Source organism: Moschus berezovskii, chromosome 3, assembly GCF_049115385.1.
Source record: "Moschus berezovskii isolate FMDL1 chromosome 3, NW_MosBer_1.0, whole genome shotgun sequence".
Taxonomy (NCBI): Eukaryota; Metazoa; Chordata; class Mammalia; order Artiodactyla; family Moschidae; genus Moschus; species Moschus berezovskii.
Genome location: NC_142462.1, coordinates 117428764 through 117445360, shown reverse-complemented (window position 1 = coordinate 117445360; position 16597 = coordinate 117428764). Strand labels below are relative to the sequence as shown.

General features: G+C 42.5%; 1 protein-coding gene across 6 annotated transcripts in view; it reads left to right on the top strand.

Annotated features, from left to right (window-relative positions):
- TPK1 (thiamin pyrophosphokinase 1) overlaps nt 1-16597 on the top strand; it is a 392426-nt gene that overhangs the window by 215034 nt on the left and 160795 nt on the right. For all 6 annotated transcript variants that reach the window (XM_055421432.2, XM_055421429.2, XM_055421434.2 and 3 more), the window contains one exon: nt 11042-11188. In XM_055421432.2, the coding sequence (XP_055277407.1) occupies nt 11042-11188 (147 nt within the window). The remainder of the gene's footprint in view (nt 1-11041; nt 11189-16597) is intronic.

Below are 16597 nucleotides of genomic sequence, written 5' to 3'. Positions count from 1 at the left end.
AAAGAGATCTTGAAAAACAGGTTAGGGAATTCAGTCTGTCCCTTGCCTTTATAGATGACTCACCTGTGTCACAAGGGGGTCATGTGACTTGTATATGGTTCTGTGGTTATTAAGGGAGTATACTATACTATAGTCGGGCTTTCCTGGTACTCAGTGGTAAAGAATCCACCTGCCAGTGCAGGAGACACAGGTTTGGTCCGTGGGTAAGGAAAACCCCTGGAGAAAGAAATGGCAACCCACCCCAGTATTCTTGCCTGGGAAATCCCATGGATGGAGGAGCCTGGTGGGCTACAGTCCATGGAGGTTGCAAAGAGTCAGACAGGACTTAACAACAGAACAACAGCACTATACTGTAGTCAGGTCTCCAGTGTTATCACCCAGGGTTTCAGGGTTCTTTGTGCTACCCTTAATCCAGATGAAGAGCCAAAAGCAGTTACTATTCCACCACTTCCCTTTGCTAACAAAAACAGGCTCATGTAAAATAGCCTGACTTGGATGTAGGACATGTATAGAAATCAATTAGAAATTGATTTTTAACATTTTATATATTACAGAATATGGCATGATAGATAACACACTTGTGTTATGTGTACACAAATATGTTACTTAAAATATTTTCCCTATAGATCTAATAGGATTGTAGCAACAATTTTAGAGTTACAAACACTGAATCTTTGATGGATCACAGCCAACAGAGAATGTGTTAGTCTCTGAGAGTAGCTTTCACTCTTTAGAGAATGGTAGATGTGTTCTGAAATAAGGAGACTTACCCTCGGATATGCACACTCTCCCTCTCATTGCCCTCTGAAACTCACAGGCCATCCTCGTTAAAAATCCCCTATATTTATAATGTCTTTACGTGTAACACCAGCAGAAAGTGGGCTTGTTTCTAAGGACAGCGGTTCTCTGCAGCCATAGTAGTGCTATTGAATGTTTTGTCTTTTCTCCCACTGCCTTTTCTAGAAAGAGCCCCAGAAGTAGGAGTGGATAACTTCACTGTTCTTTGCTATTTCTAGACCTGTGTGATCCACGGGCCACCTGAGCACATGACATGTAGCTAGCCTAACTTAAGGTGTGCTATCAGTGTGAAATACATTGAGGATTTTGAAGACCAAGCAGGAAAAAAAAAAAGAATGTAAAGTATCTCTATTTTTCCAGCTTTATTGAGATACTTGATATATAACACTGTGTACATTTAAGGTATATAACATGATTTAATAAACATACATATTGCAAAATGAGTACCCTAATAAGAGTTAGTTAGCAAGTCCATCACCTCACATGATTACTTTTGTTTGTGGTTGTGATGGAACATTTATGGTCGACTTTTAGTAACTTACAAGTATGTAGTTCAGTGTTGTTAGCTCTAGTCACCCTGCTGTCCATTAGATATTTAGAACTTATCATTTATCTGGAAGTTTGTACTTTTTGACCAATGTCTCTCTACTTTTCTATCCCCCCAACTGATATTCTCCTCTCTCTCTTTTTTCTTTTTTAGTTTAGAATTATTTGTTTATTTTTAAACTTTTTACTTTATAATGGGGTATAGCCAGTGAAAAAGATTGTGATAGTTTCAGATGAGCAGCAGAGGTACTCAGCCATCTGTATTTTCATGTATCCATTTTCCCCTAAACTCCCCTCCCATCCAGGCTGCCCTGTAACATCGAGCAGAGTTCCATGTCCCGTATAGTAAATCTTGTTGGTTATCCATTTTAAATACAGCAGTATGTACATGGCATTCCACTCTTCTTTGAGTTTATTGTTTTTTTAATTTTACTTGTGAGGTCATACAGTGTTTGTCTTTCTTTATCTGATTTAGCTCACTTAGCATCTCAAGCCTCCAGGTTCATCCATGTTGTCACAAATGGTAGAATTTCCTTCTTTCTTGTGTCTGAATATTGTTCCATGATGTGTATGTTAGTGTGTATTATATATATAATATGCAGATACATATATATATCTCACATATTTTCTAATCTTTTTTATGCATTCATCTGTTGACAGACACTTAGACTGTATCCATGTCTTGACTATTGTAAATAATGCTGCAGTGCATATTGGAGTGTGGTTATCTCTTTGAGATCATGTCTTCTTTAGTATATTACCCAGAAGGATCAGGAGAAAGATGGCTGGATCATATATAAGTTCTGTGTTTACTTTTTTGAAAGTGAAGTGAAAGTGAAAATTGCTCAATTGTGTCCAACTCTTTGTAACTCCATGGGCTATACAGTGCATGGAATACTCCAGGCCAGAATACTAGAGTGGGTAGTCTTTCCCTTCTCCAAGGGATCTTCCCAACCCAGGGATCGAACCCACGTCTCCCACATGGCAGGTGGATTCTTAACCAGCTGAGCCACAAGGGAAGCCTTAATATTTTGAGAGCCCCCCATACTGTTTTCCATAGTGGCCACACCAATTTCATTCCCATCAACAGTGTGTCAGAGTTCCCTTTTCGTCACATCCTTACTAACAGTGACTAATCTCTCGTCCTTTTGATAACAGCCATTCTGACTGCTGTGAGGTGGTATCTCACTGTGGTTTTGATTTGTACTTCTCTAATGGTTAGTGATGTTGAACTGCTTTTTGCATGCCTATTGGCCATCTACATGTCCTCTTTGGAAAAATGTTTATTCGGTTCTTCTGCCCATTTTTTAACTGCTTGGTTTACTTGTGTATTTGTTTTGATGTTGACTTGTATGAGCCTTTCATATATTTGGGATATTAACAGTCATATCATTTGCAAATATTTTCTCCTATTCAGTAGGTTGTATTTTCAGTTTGTCAATGGTTTCCTTTGCTGCAAAAAATCTTTTAAGTCTCATTAGGTCATTTGTTTAGTTTTGCTTTTACTCCCTTTGCTTTAATAGATAGATCCAAAAAGAAAATCATTGGAGGGTTTTGAGCAGAACGGTGCAAAATCTGATTTACATTTTGACAGGGTTATTTTTGATACTATATTCAGAATAGATTGTGGAGAAATAAGGGCAAAAGCAGAGGTCTGTTGGAGGCCACTGCAGTCTTGCCCAGGAGCTATAATGGTGGCTCATATTCTCTGACAGATTTTGGTGTCTGTGGTTGTGATGGGGTTGTAGGTAGTTAGGAGGGGAGAAATTTTGGATATATACTGAACTGAGACTTACCTGGTGGCTCAGATGGTAAAATATATGCCTGCAACGCTGGAGACCTGGGTTTGATCCCTGAATCTGGAAGATCCCTTGGAAAAGGGAGTGACAACCCACTCCAGTATTCTTGCCTGGAGAATTCCATGGACAGAGGAGCTTAAATGGCTGCAGTCCATGGGGTCTCAAAGAGTCGGAACAACTGAGTGACTTTCACTGAACTTAGGACCAATAGAATTTTTCATGGGGTATAAGAGGAGTTAAGAATGACTCTGGGAGTTTGGGGGTAGAATAGCTTCTATGGGGAAAACAGTGGGAGATCATGATTCAGGGAAAGATCAGGTTAACATGGAGATCTCTGTTGGGTTCCAAATGCAGATGTCAAGTAAACATTGAATATGGGAGCCAGAAGTTGAGGAGAGTGGGTCTGGATTGACGATAGACTGTTAAAAAGTGTTGGCATTGTTGGTATTTAAAGCCACAAGGCTGTCAGAGAACATCAAGGCAGAGTATGTAATGATTGAAGAGAATTAAGGACTTGACTCTGGGCTATTCCAAAGTTATTATGTTGGTTCCTAACAGGAAGCAACCAATGAGATCAAAGAAATATAGTTTTGCTAGAAGCCCAAATTTCTGTAAGAGACTGTATCTGGGAGGAGGTAAAAATAACCTTGTGTCAGATGTTGCTGATGGATCAAATAATATCAGAACTGATAACTGCTCAGAATGGCTTTCCATGTAATGCTAATAAAAGTCAGGACTTTACAGTGGCTTACTCTTAGGTTCTTTTCAGATCTAGCATTTAGATTTTACTCTGATTCCTCCTAATTTTGCGTTCAGTTCTCATGACTACCCTCCTGACACTCTTTGAACAGAGAAATGGATAAAGAAGATGTGGAACATGAACATATATGCCATGGAATATTACTCAGCCATTCAACAGAGCAAAATTGGGTCATTTGTGGAGGCGTGGACGGACATAGCGTCTATCACACAGAGTGAAGTCAGAAAGTGAAAGTGAAGGTCGCTCAGTTGTGTCCGGCTCTTTGCCACCCCATGGTCTGTACAGTCCATGGATTCTCCAGGCCAGAACACTGGAGTGGGCAGCCTTTCCCTTCTCCAGGGGATCTTCCCAACCCAGGGATCGAACCCAGGTCTCCCACATTGCAGGCGGTTTCTTTACCAGCTGAGTCACAAGGGAAGCCCAAGAATACTGGAGTGAGTAACCTATCCCTTCTCCAGAAGATCTTCCCAACCCAGGAATCAAACTGGGGTCTCCTGCATTGCAGGCGGATTCTTTACCAACTGAGCTATCAGGGAAGCCCAGAAAGAGACAGACAAATATTGTGTATTAATGCATATATGTGGAATCTAGAAAAATGGTACAGTTCAGTTCAGTTCAGTTACTCAGTCGTGTCCGACTCTTCGCGACCCCATGAATCACAGCACGCCAGTCCTCCCTGTCCATCACCAAATCCCAGAGTTTACCCAAACTCATGTCCATCGAGTTGGTGATGCCATCCAGCCATCTCATTCTCTGTCGTCCCTGTCTCTTCCCGCCCCCAATCCCTCCCAGCATCAAGTCTTTTCCAGTGAGTCAACTCGTTGCATGAGGTGGCCAAAGTACTGGAGTTTCAGTTTTAGCATCAGTCCTTCCAATGAACACCCAGGACTGATCGCATCTAGAATGGACTGGTTGGATCTCCTTGCAGTCCAAGGGACTCTCAAGAGTCTTCTCCAACAAAGATCATGGCATCTGGTCCCATCACTTCATGGGAAATAGATGGGGATACAGTGGAAGCAGTGTCAGACTTTATTTTTTTGGGCTTCCAAATCACTGCGGATGCTGATTGCAGCCATGAAATTAAAAGACGCTTACTCCTTGGAAGGAAAGTTATGACTAACTTAGATAGCATATTAAAAAGCAGAGACATTACTTTGCCAACCAAGGTCCATCTAGTCAAGGCTATATGGTTTTTCCCGTGGTCATGTATGGATGTGAGAGTTGGACTGTGAAGAAAGCTGATCACCGAAGAATTGATGCTTTTGAACTGTGGTGCTGGAGAAGAAAAATGGTACAGATGGACCTATTTGTAGAGCAGGAATACACATGCAGACCTGCAGAACAGACATGTGGACACAGGGGTGGTGGTGGTTTGTCTTGGACCTAATAGACGGTAAATGATCAGCAAATATATACCACCCAGGGTAACACATGTGAAATAAGTTCTTGTTTTCAAAAGCTGCTAACTATGGGAATCCTTGCCAAGTATGGAAGTACTATTTTGTACATTTTAGATGACATTGCTACTGCTGAGTTGCTTCTGTCGTGTCCAACTCTGAGCGACCCTGACCCCATAGACAGTAGCCCATCAGGCTCCTCTGTCCCTGGGATTCTCCAGGCAAGAATACTGGAGTGGGTTGCCATTTCCTTCTCCGATGCATGCATGCATGCATGCTAAGTCACTTCATTCTTGTCCGACTCTGTGCAACCCTGTGGACAGCAACCCACCAGGCTCCTCTGGCCACAGGATTCTCTAGGCAAAAATACTGGAGTGGGTTGCTATTTCCTTCTTGTTCAGTTCAGTTCAGTTCAGTCGCTCAGTCGTGTCCGACCCTCCGCCACCCCATGAACCACAGCACGCCAGGCCTCCCTGTCCATCACCAACTCCCGGAGTTCACTCAAACTCATGTCCACAGAGTCGGTGATGCCATCCAGCCATCTCGTTCTCCGTCGTCCCCTTCTCCTCCCGCCCCCAGCCTTTCCCAGCATCAGAGTCTTTTCCAGTGAGTCAACTCGTCGCATGAGGTGGCTAAAGTATTGCAGCTTCAGCTTTAGCATCAGTCCCTCCAATGAACATCCAGGATCGATCTCCTCTAGAATGGACTGGTTGGATCTCTTTGCGGTACAAGGGACTCTCAAGAGTCTTCTCCAACACCACAGTTCAAAAGCATCGATTCTTCGGCGATCAGCTTTCTTCACAGTCCAACTCTCACAACCATACATGACCACGGGAAAAACCATTGCCTTGACTAGACGGACCTTGGTTGGCAAAGTAATGTCTCTGCTTTTTAATATACTATCAAGGTTGGTCATAACTTTCCTTCCAAGGAGCAAGCATCTTCTTGTTAACTCAGCCTAATAATCAGCTTCTTGACTCTCTGGTTATTTATTCAGTTTTCCCTGATTTGTGTGCGTTGATGAAGCTCAGAAATGCTTACTGTCTGCTGTATTGCACACGCTGCAGCTGCTGTCTGTGTTTCTTAGGTCTCCTCTAGAAGGAGAGAGAGATATACAGGCGTATCAGCAGTCGTAACAAAGTCTGACTGTGTGTGCTGTAAGGAGTAATCTGGGGGTTTTGAAGATCAGTTTGGTGCAGACACACGCAGACTCAGAGTTAGCCAAGGAGAGGTGTTTGAAATTAAATGGGTGTTTGGCTCACAGGTCCTAAAGGGGAAAGGCGTGCAGGGGCCATGCAGGGGCCTTACGGGTGGAGGGCACAGGGTCTGAGCTTCACCAAGCAAGTGGGGAGCCAGCAGACAGCGAGGCCCCATGAGCAAGTGCCTTTGGGGGGTTTAGAGTAGGGACACAATAGGAGTGTGAGGGGCTGTCACTTGGTGTGTTTGAGTGTCTCTAGGTCAGTCAGAGGAGGTCAGGGAGGGGAACTTGTGGTAGAGACCAGTCTTATCACCCTGGTGTACCTGATCCTTGGAGTCAGGGGCTTACAGTCTGTGGAAATGCTGAAGCATCCAGAAAATATGGTTTTAAAAATTTATGTCACACTGGGTGATGTTAGAAGTAATGCACCAGGCTTTGGATCCACATAGAAAAGGTGTCCTGGCTGTCTGTAAACAGCCTGCTTTAGCCTGAAAAGTCCTTCCCAGTGGCATTGTTGACCTAAAGGCAGTCATCTAGGCTTGTAAAGTGAAGTGAAAGTATTAGTCACTCAGGCATGTCCGACTCTTTGGGACCCCGTGGACTGTAGCCTGCCAGGCTCCTCTGTCCATGGAATTCTTCATTCCCATATCCAGGGGATCTTTCTGACCCAGGGATCAAACCCGGGTCTCCTGCGTGGCACACAGATTCTTTACTGGTGAGCCACCAGGGAAGCCCTGTATAAATATACAGGGTTGCTGTCTGTCTTCTTTCTTTATCTCTTTGAATGTCCTATTTCCAGCCAGAGCTAGACAACTACAGAAGCATCTCCTGGCTGGCGCTTCCCGCCCCCTGCAGCTTACGTTGATCCTCTAATGTTTTTATAATCAGTCTTGCTAAATACTTCCTGTAGAGAAAATGAGTAGTGATGAGAAGTAATCTTGCTGCTTCTTTATTCTGAAAAATTCAATGACTGATTTACAGATACTGCTTATTCATCATGATATCCCAGTGTGGAAGACAGGGATTAAATTTCAGCCTCAAAGGTTGTGGGATCCCTCAAGGCTTGAAGTATAGTAATGAAAAATTGAGAACCTAAAATAAGGGATTTCAGAATCTGCATAGTGATAAACTATTTTATCATCAGGTTTTGTTCTGCTGTGAATTTAGGATTATGTAGGTAGGACTGTGCCATGTACTTTTTACTAGAGCCTTAGAACTTTCTCCAGCTTCCATTGCTGTTCAGTTGCTGAGTCACATCTGACTCTTTGCAAACCCATGGACTATAGCACACCAGACTTCCCTGTCCTTTACTATCCCCTGGAATTTGCTCAAACTTATATCCATTGAGTTGATGATGCCATCCAACCATCTCATCCACTGTCTCCCCCTTCTCCTCCTGCCCTCAGTCTTTCCCAGCATCAGTTTCTTTTCCAATGAATTGGCTCATCGTATCAGGTGGCCAGAGTATTGGAGCTTCAGCATTGGTCCTTCTAGTGAATATTCAGGGTGATTTCCTTTAGGATGGACTGGTTTTTTTTTCTTTTATTGTCTTTCTTTTCAGTTTAAGGCAAATTCTATTAGATTCTTCTGAGTTCCTATATAATTTCTGAGTGATTCCCCTTTGGTCTGGAGTGTTACTAATAAGATTTTCTAAGCACTGCTAAAAGCCATTACCTGACACCCCAAAGGCTTGTAGGTTACCTCTTTCTTCTGAAGACTGCTGCTGCTGCTGCTGCTAAGTCACTTCAGTCGTGTCCGACTCTGTGTGACCCCATAGATGGAAGCCCACCAGGCTCCCCTGTCCCTGGGATTCTCCAGGCAAGAACACTGGAGTGGGTTGCCATTTCCTTCTCCAATGTGTGAAAGTGAAAAGAGAAAGTGAAGTCGCTCAGTTGTGTCCGACCCCTAGCGACCCCATGGACTGCAGCCTACCAGGCTCCTCCATCCATGGGATTTTCTAGGCAAGAGTACTGGAGTGGCTTACCATTGCCTTCTAAGATGTCTTAATTTTCACCTATGGATTAGGAGTAATACATGATTCCTAGGGTGCATGGTCTTCCTCTGCCTCAAATCTAATTCTCAGAGTTCCAGAAAGATCTCAAAAAAAAAAAAAAAATTAGATCTTCTAGATGTGTGGTATACTTGTCTTAAAGCACTATAGTTTTGACACAAAGTATCTTATTCAAAGGAAAAATTCCTGTTCTCCCTACACTCTGAAAAGGTCAGAAATAGGAAACTCATTCCCAGCCTTGTGATTCTCCTGTGTGGTTTCCTTTTTGTGTTGGTGTGAGTCCCCCTCCTGATGTATGTACTCTCGTATTGCGGTGGTTAGTCTAGCTCTTCCTTTGGCTGACTGGTCCGTCCTTGTGGTGTCTTCACTTCCTCATCCATTAGGCGTTTGAGTGTCTTGCGTGTGGTGGGCACCGGGAGGAGGACCAGGGTCCCAGCCTGTGAGCCGCACAGCCTTCAGCTTTATGGCGACTTTCGCCGCTCACTGTTCCTCCAGAAACTGAACAGGTTGTACCGGTGCAGGGGTGTCATGTTATTCTCCTAAAATCATGATGTCTTCAAGGTACATGTTGTTGGAGCTTTTAAAAGGTACTACTTAAAAACTAATAGCCAAATAGTTCCTATCTGTAAGTAAGTTCTACTTTACATCAGTTAGAGTGAGTAGTATAACTGTCAGTTCTTATTACATGTAAAGTTTTCTTGTATCGACCTAAAAAAATAGTCACAGCCTTAAAGTTGAGAGTTATGTTTTATCTGGTGGGAATTTTTAGGACTTCAAGCCCAGCAGACAGCATCTCAAGTGGCCCTGAAAGAACCGCTCTGAGGAGGGTAGGAGCCAGGTTATATAGAAGTTTTTCAGCAAAGGGCAGGTAGTCTGAACATCAAAAGGTTAATTAAAGGAAGTTTAATTAAATTTAAGAAGTTAAAAAACTAATTAAAGAAAACCAAGCGGCTCCGACAGTAAAGAACCTGCCTGCAATGTGGGAGATCTGGGCTCAATCCCTGCATCGGGAAGATCCCCTGGAGAAGGAAATGGCAACCCAGTCCAGTATTCTTGTCTGGAAAATCCCATGAATCTAGGAGTCTGGCGGGCTATAGTCCATGGCTTGCAAAGAGTCAGACAAAACTGAGCAGGTAACAACAGCAACAGGTAGCCTACGTTAAGGAATTTCGCACTTTTCTGTGCATAGGAAGATGCAAGAGTCTGGGCTCACTGAAATGTTCCTCCCATGTGCCTCTCAGCTCTCTGAGGCCAGTATCCTGCGTTGGTCATTGAGCACACCCCGAGTTCCTTGGTGCTCACCACAGGGAGTGGCTGCAGCCTGAAGGCTGCCAGATTGAGCAGGTGCTGTTCTCCTTCCTGAGCGCCTCTCAGGCTCAGGGATTCGTATTTGGAGAGCAGGAATCACTGATGACTGTGACATTCTTATTTACTGATATGGCAGGAAATACTCTGTTTCTTACTTACAATGTTTTGATTAAGCTCTCCAGCTTTTCCTTTTTCATGATCAGTATAGCAGCTTTGACTGTGCTGATACATGAGACGATCAGGCTGACTAGCCAAAGGAAAGAGACCAGGCAACACCTCTCTCATTCTCCTTAAGAGCTTCGGCCAAAGGAGACTGTGACCCTGCACCCTTCCACTGCTCTGTGGCCATTCTTCAACCTTTGTTCTTATAAGTCAGGAAAGCATCACAGAAATTTTATATATAAATATCATGGAAGTGTGTTATCCACATTAGGGAAATGTTTAAATAAACTGCACTGTAATGACAGGAAATGCTTTCTTTAAGTTAAGTGAAAAAAATAACATATCAAATGACATGTAACAATAATAAGCATATTGATGGTAATATAAATGTAATAATACCAAAAATAATACAATGGACAAGCGGCTGACATGTTTTAAAAGATCACTGTGTTGTGAGCATGTTTTAAGTCTTTGCACTTACTAACCCATTTGGTGTCCTCATTTAATTATCAGAACAACCCTATCAGTTGCCCATTGTTAGCCAGTCTCTCCATGCGAACGGAAAAATGTGGGACAGAGAATGTAGGCAACTTGCTAGGTTCAGTGAAGATAGTTCAGGTTTTTAACATACTTGGACTGTGGCGGGGGGCAGTGACCGACCTCAGACCTGCAAAACAGGCTCCCTCACTGTCGGGTGCTGTGTGTCTTCAGTGTGGCCGCAGGGGTGCTGTGTGGGTAGACCCAGCTGTGGGTCTGGGGAGACCGCCACGTGGACGAAACAGGGAGCAGAGTCTCAGAGGAAGAGGGGGTTAGTTCCCAGCTGAATAGGCAGGTGGGAAAACTTATGGTTTGTTCCAAAAGTGCCGCTCTCAGCAGCTGACTGCTGCTTAACCAGTCATGGGACTTAATTCCTTCATCTGAGCAACACAGTCAGTGTCTGCCGTTTCTTCACGGCTTATCTAATAAAAGAGAGTATTGAAAGCTCTATGGAAGTATTCAATGCTATTTAATCATTTTAAATTCCTTAAATATGTGACTGCCGATTTTCCTGTGGTTTCTTAGGTAGACATGATCGTGACCTTGGGAGGACTTGCTGGACGATTTGACCAGATCATGGCGTCTGTGAGCACTTTGTTCCAAGCACCTGAAATAACTTCTTTGCCAGTTATAATAATCCAAGAGGAATCTCTCATCTACCTGCTCCAGCCGGTGAGTGAGGATTAAATGCAGTGTCGCACTTGCTTCTACAAAGCCTGTAAGATTTTTATAGATAAGGTGAGAGCATCCGCCCAGTTTATGCGTTTCAGCTGAATGAAGTTGACAAGTTTGACTGCCTCTGGTCACTGAGGGGAAATAGGTGGAAGAGAAGCTGCAAACCTTTCATTTTGTTGTACTTAGAAAAACAAAACCAAAGAAAGAAAATAAGGTGTTTAATTAAGTTGATTAAGAATTAAATTTAGCATTTTTGCATTTTGAGCAGCTGAATATGAGTGTCACTTGAGAAAAATCTCAGCAGAAGAAGCACAAAGCTTGGCGAATATTTCAAACAGAATTCTTGGATATTTTCAGTGTTGTCATAATTGGAAACTGTATTTGATTTTAAGTACTTTTAAAGTACTTAAAGTCTTTAGTTTTTACTGTTCATAAGTTGCTTGCTTGTTAATTTCACTTTCATGATGATGTCATTCATTTCCCATGATAAACAGCAAGGGAATTTTCTATCAATGTAGTGCTTAGAATAGAATTCTTATTATGTAAACATGTTTTATGAGGTTGATGGGTGTATTTCAGTTTGAAAAATGATAGCGTGGTAACATTTTTAAAAACAGTGGACAGTTTTTTTTATTTTGTTTTGTTTTTTTTCTTTTTTGCCTCTCATTGTAATGTGCTACATATAGCTTTGCTTCCACTCCATCTGCTGTTCACCATCTGTAGCTTGTCATTACCTAAAAATTGTTGTTTGGTTAATATGGCAAGTTATAATGCATGCTCACCATTGTTCAGCCACTTGTGAGTTTTTTTTTTTTTTTTTGCACTACCTGGCTTTGTTGCTTTCTGGAACACTTTCTGTGAGATGTGAAAAGGAAGTTGAAGAATTCAGTTTTCAAACTTCATAGTGTCCATGTATTTGGTCAGCAAACAGTTATGGAGTACCTGCTGCCTACCTGTTACACTGCTGGGTAATTGAAGATTAAACAGAAATAGTAACATAGGTTCTTTAGAACTATAGTTCTGAAGATCTGTAGTACATGTCCAGTGAAGGAGACATTTATTAAACACAAACATAAAGCAAGATTGAAAGTTTAGAACATAAAGATGATGAAAGATTATATAATCTGGTCATGGGTGTGGTAAGGAAATGCTTACAGAGGCATTCACATTTTATTCAATCAATTAACTCAACAAATGTTTACTGAGTACCTGCTGTATGTCAGGTACTTTTCCAAGGATACAGCAGCCAGCAATAGCAAAACCCTTGCTTTCATGGAACATGCATTCTGTTGAGCTTAGTTTCAACAGACCCTTGAAGGATGAGTAGATCGCTGTTACGGGAAATTATGGGAAAGTCATTCCTGTTAGGAGGAGCCACTAAAGACAGAGCTGCAGGGCATGTTGTGGAGTCTACAGGTAATACTGAGCAGCCATATGGAAAATACTGAAGTATCGGACTTTGGAGACTCTGAGGTCCAGAAGACTCGTTTAGATCCTGACTGCGAAAAGCCTTGAATGATAAATACTAGAGTGTGAATTTTTTTGCCATAAGCTATGGCAAAATCATTAAAATAGTTCAGTTAGCAGTCTGACATGCACAGATATGCTTCTTAGATTTCTAGTTAGGTGTTTGTTAAATACTTACAACACTTTCTGAAGTATGAAACTCTACAGCTGTGACGCATTGAGCTTTATTGTTTTATTATGATTTTATGTATATGATTCTGTGAACACTAAAATAGTCAACTGTAACTTGTCTCTGTATAAATACTCTGGCTAAGAAATAACTAGATATCATAGGATAATTTTTGAAAAGTACATGACTTCTGCTCTTAAGATCTTTTTGTTGTCTGTGGTGTTCTGTACCTTTGTTGTATAAATACGGACTTCTAAAATGTATTCAGCTTGGAATTTCTTAGAATTAATTCTCCCGTCAATGGATTGCTGTCTGTTCTTAGTTTGGAAAACTCACAGCCATTATGTTTTCAAATATTGTCCCATCACATTCTCTTTCTTCCTTCTTCTGCAACTCCAATTGAGTGTATATGTGTATATATATACACATACACACACACATGCATATATATATACACACACACACACACACACACACACACATATGATCCTCTGATTGCATCACATATATCTCAAAACTTCTTCATATTTTCTTAGTTTCTTTGGGCTGCATCCTGAAGTTCCTCATCACCTCTGCAAACCACTTCACTCTTCTGCTTTAGCTGTCTATTTTGCTACTAAACTTATCCTTTTCGTAGCAAAGGCTTTTAAATCCCTGTCGTGATTCATCTCTCTTACATACTTTCCCCTTACTCACATTTTTAAAACTCTTAAAATGTAATTGTTGTACTTTCTTTATAGTCCAGAATAATTCTGATATCTGCAGTCTTTATAAGTGAACTGTCTTTTCTATTCTTTTTTCCTTTTATATTTTGTAACCTTGATTTCATTCTGTATTTTGTGATTTTTCTCTGTGACCTCCTATTTCTGGGAACTTTACCCGTGGGAATTACTTGAAATAGGAGTTAAAAGTGAGTCCAAGGAGACTCTGGGGTGGACTTCTAGCCCAGTTATTTATAGACACTGAAAACTTAAGACCTTTTGTTTGAGATTTTTGGGGGCCATCTAGGTGGTATATATTTTGAAGCTAATTCTGCTGGGAGTTTGACTTGTGATTACAGATGCCTCAGGAAGACTTGTTCCTCTTCTCATCTGGAGTTTGTTGGGCAGTTTTCAAGGCATTCCCCTGGGAGTGTACTTTCCGTTCATCTTTGCTCTGTGAGTGTCTGCTTAAGCAGTGCAGTCTCCTTTCACACTCCTGCCTTGCTCAAGCTCACTCTCCTGATGACCTTCCACACTCAGAGGCTGAAGAAATTGAAGTGCAGGTTCATGATTTGGTAAAAAAAAAAAAATCAAATGTGTGTAAGGTGAAAGTTAGATTTGGTGTTCCTTTTCAGTCAAAACCTAGTTTTTGGATTTTGAGTATTCTTTGGGGGAAGGGGGGAGATGTTTGATGCATTTTGAAAGATTCCCTCCGTTTTTTGTCCCTGGCTTTTTGTTGATGTCAGTTGGCCAGGGTACTGATCTACCCTGGGTATGTTGCAGTGATTATTAACCTCCAAATCTCAGAGGCTTAACTGAGATTAAGCTTAATTTTTTTTTTTTTTTCCTCATTCACGGAGAATCTGCTATGGTTTGGGCAGTATGGTCTACTTCGTATCTGAGCCAATTGGGACACACTGAGGCAGCAGGGAAAAAAAGATAACTATAAGGAGTGGCACTGCATGTTTTCTTCTTTAAAATTTTTATAAACGTATTTATTTTTTGGCTGTGTGGCATGTTTAATCTTACTTCCCCAACCAGGAATTGAACCCACGTCCCTTGCTTTGTAAGTGCAAAGTCTCAACCCCTGGACCACCAGGTACCACATGTTTTTAAAGGCCAGGCCTGGCAGTGGCTTGCGTCGCCTTTGGTGGGAACACAGTTACACTGCCCCAGCCCAGTGTGAGGTGCTCTAAGAGAGGAAGGCCGTGGGCTAGAAAGAGGGATGAGCACAGGACATAGTCTCTGTCAGAGGGCCAGAAGCTGAAGTTGGGAGAGAAGGTCTGGGATCGTGACCCTACACAAAATGTATAGTAATGTAGTCATCATTTCGTTTGTAATATGAGTCAAAGTTTAATCACTAAAGAAGAGAATCCCAGTTGCCCATAGTGATCGTGATGAGCGTGCCTACGCACGCCATGAGTGTGTTAGTTACTCAGTCTCTGTGACCCCATGGACTGCAGCCCTCCAGGCTCCTCTCTCCATGGAATTCTCCAGGCAAGATTACTGGAGTGGGTTGCCGTTCCTTTCTCCAAGGGATCTTTCCCATCCAGGGATCGAACCTGGGTCTCCTGCACTGAAGGCAGGTTCTTTACTGTCTAAGCCACCAGGCCCTCTCGAATCTCTTTCTGGTCTGTTTGCTTTTGTCTTATTGAACCGACTAGAAAATTACCTTATCCTAAGCAAGTAATGATTGCATAGTGCGAAGCGGAAAGCTCGTGCAAGACCACACCCTCCATCACATGGAGCAGTGAGAATGTTTAGCACAGACTTTGGTCTGGGGGCTTAGAAGGGCCGACCAGAGACCCTTCCTGGGTCGCTGCTTCTCAGTCACTTGTTTTTTGTATTGGAGTACAGTTGCTTTACAGTGCTGTGTTAGAGTCTACCGTACAGCTGTGTGTATACACATATCCCCCCGTTTTGGATTCCATTCCCACTTAGTCACCATAGAGCACTGAGTGAGGAGGGCATGGCCGCCCAGTCCAGTATTGTTGCCTGGAGCATCCCATGGACAGAGGAGCCTGCCGGGCTACAGTCCATGTGGTGGCAAAGAGCTGGACGCAGCCTAGCAGCAGCAGAGCACTGAGTAGAGCTGTGCTGTGCGGTAGGTCCTCATTAGTTACCTATTGTATACATAGTATCAGTAATGTGTGTATGTCAATCCCAGTTCATCCCACCCCTCCCCATCATCCCTCCTTGGTAGCCATACATTTGTTTCTCTACCTCTGCGTCTCTGTACCTGTTTTGTAAATAATATACTCTGTACCACTTTTTCAGATTCCACTGCTGCTGCTAAGTCACTTCAGTCGTGTCCGACTCTGTGTGACCCCATAGATGGAAGCCCACCAGGCTCCCCCGTCCCTGGGATTCTCCAGGCAAGAACACTAGAGTGGGTTGCCATTTCCTTCTCCATCAGATTCCACCCAAATACGTTAATATACCTTACATGTTTTTCTGACTTCACTCTGCATGATAGAGTCGTCAGTCAGCTTCCAGGACAACTGCAAAACCCAAAATGAGTGTGTTTGAGGGCTTAAGATACCAATCAGTCTTACACACTCTACCATATTTTTAAGCAGTTTTAATGGGCTTCCCTGGTGGCTCAGAGGTTCAAGTGTCTGCCTCCAATGCGGGACACCTGGGTTCGATCCCTGGGTCGGGAAGATCCCCTGGAGAAGGAAATGGTAACCCACTCCAGTATTCTTGCCTGGAGAATCCCATGGATGGAGAAGCCTGGTAGGCTACAGTCCACGGGGTCGCAAAGAGTCGGACACGACTGAGTGACGGAATGGAACGGAATGGTATACTTATGAAATATGTTTAACACCAAAAATCTATAAAGAGCTATATTAAAATTATTGCAGAGATTCAACCTACATCCTAGAAGTGGAATATGTACCACTGGAGCTAAAATGACTGTGTAATATGTGTTTTCACATATCTCCGTGTTGTATGTTGCACATATAATAAAGCACACGTCTGTATTCGTAGTGTGCATATTGAGCATGGATGTCTCTGGGATTCTGTTCCTGGTTAATAGGGCTTATTGTAATCATAGTCAGGATGGGC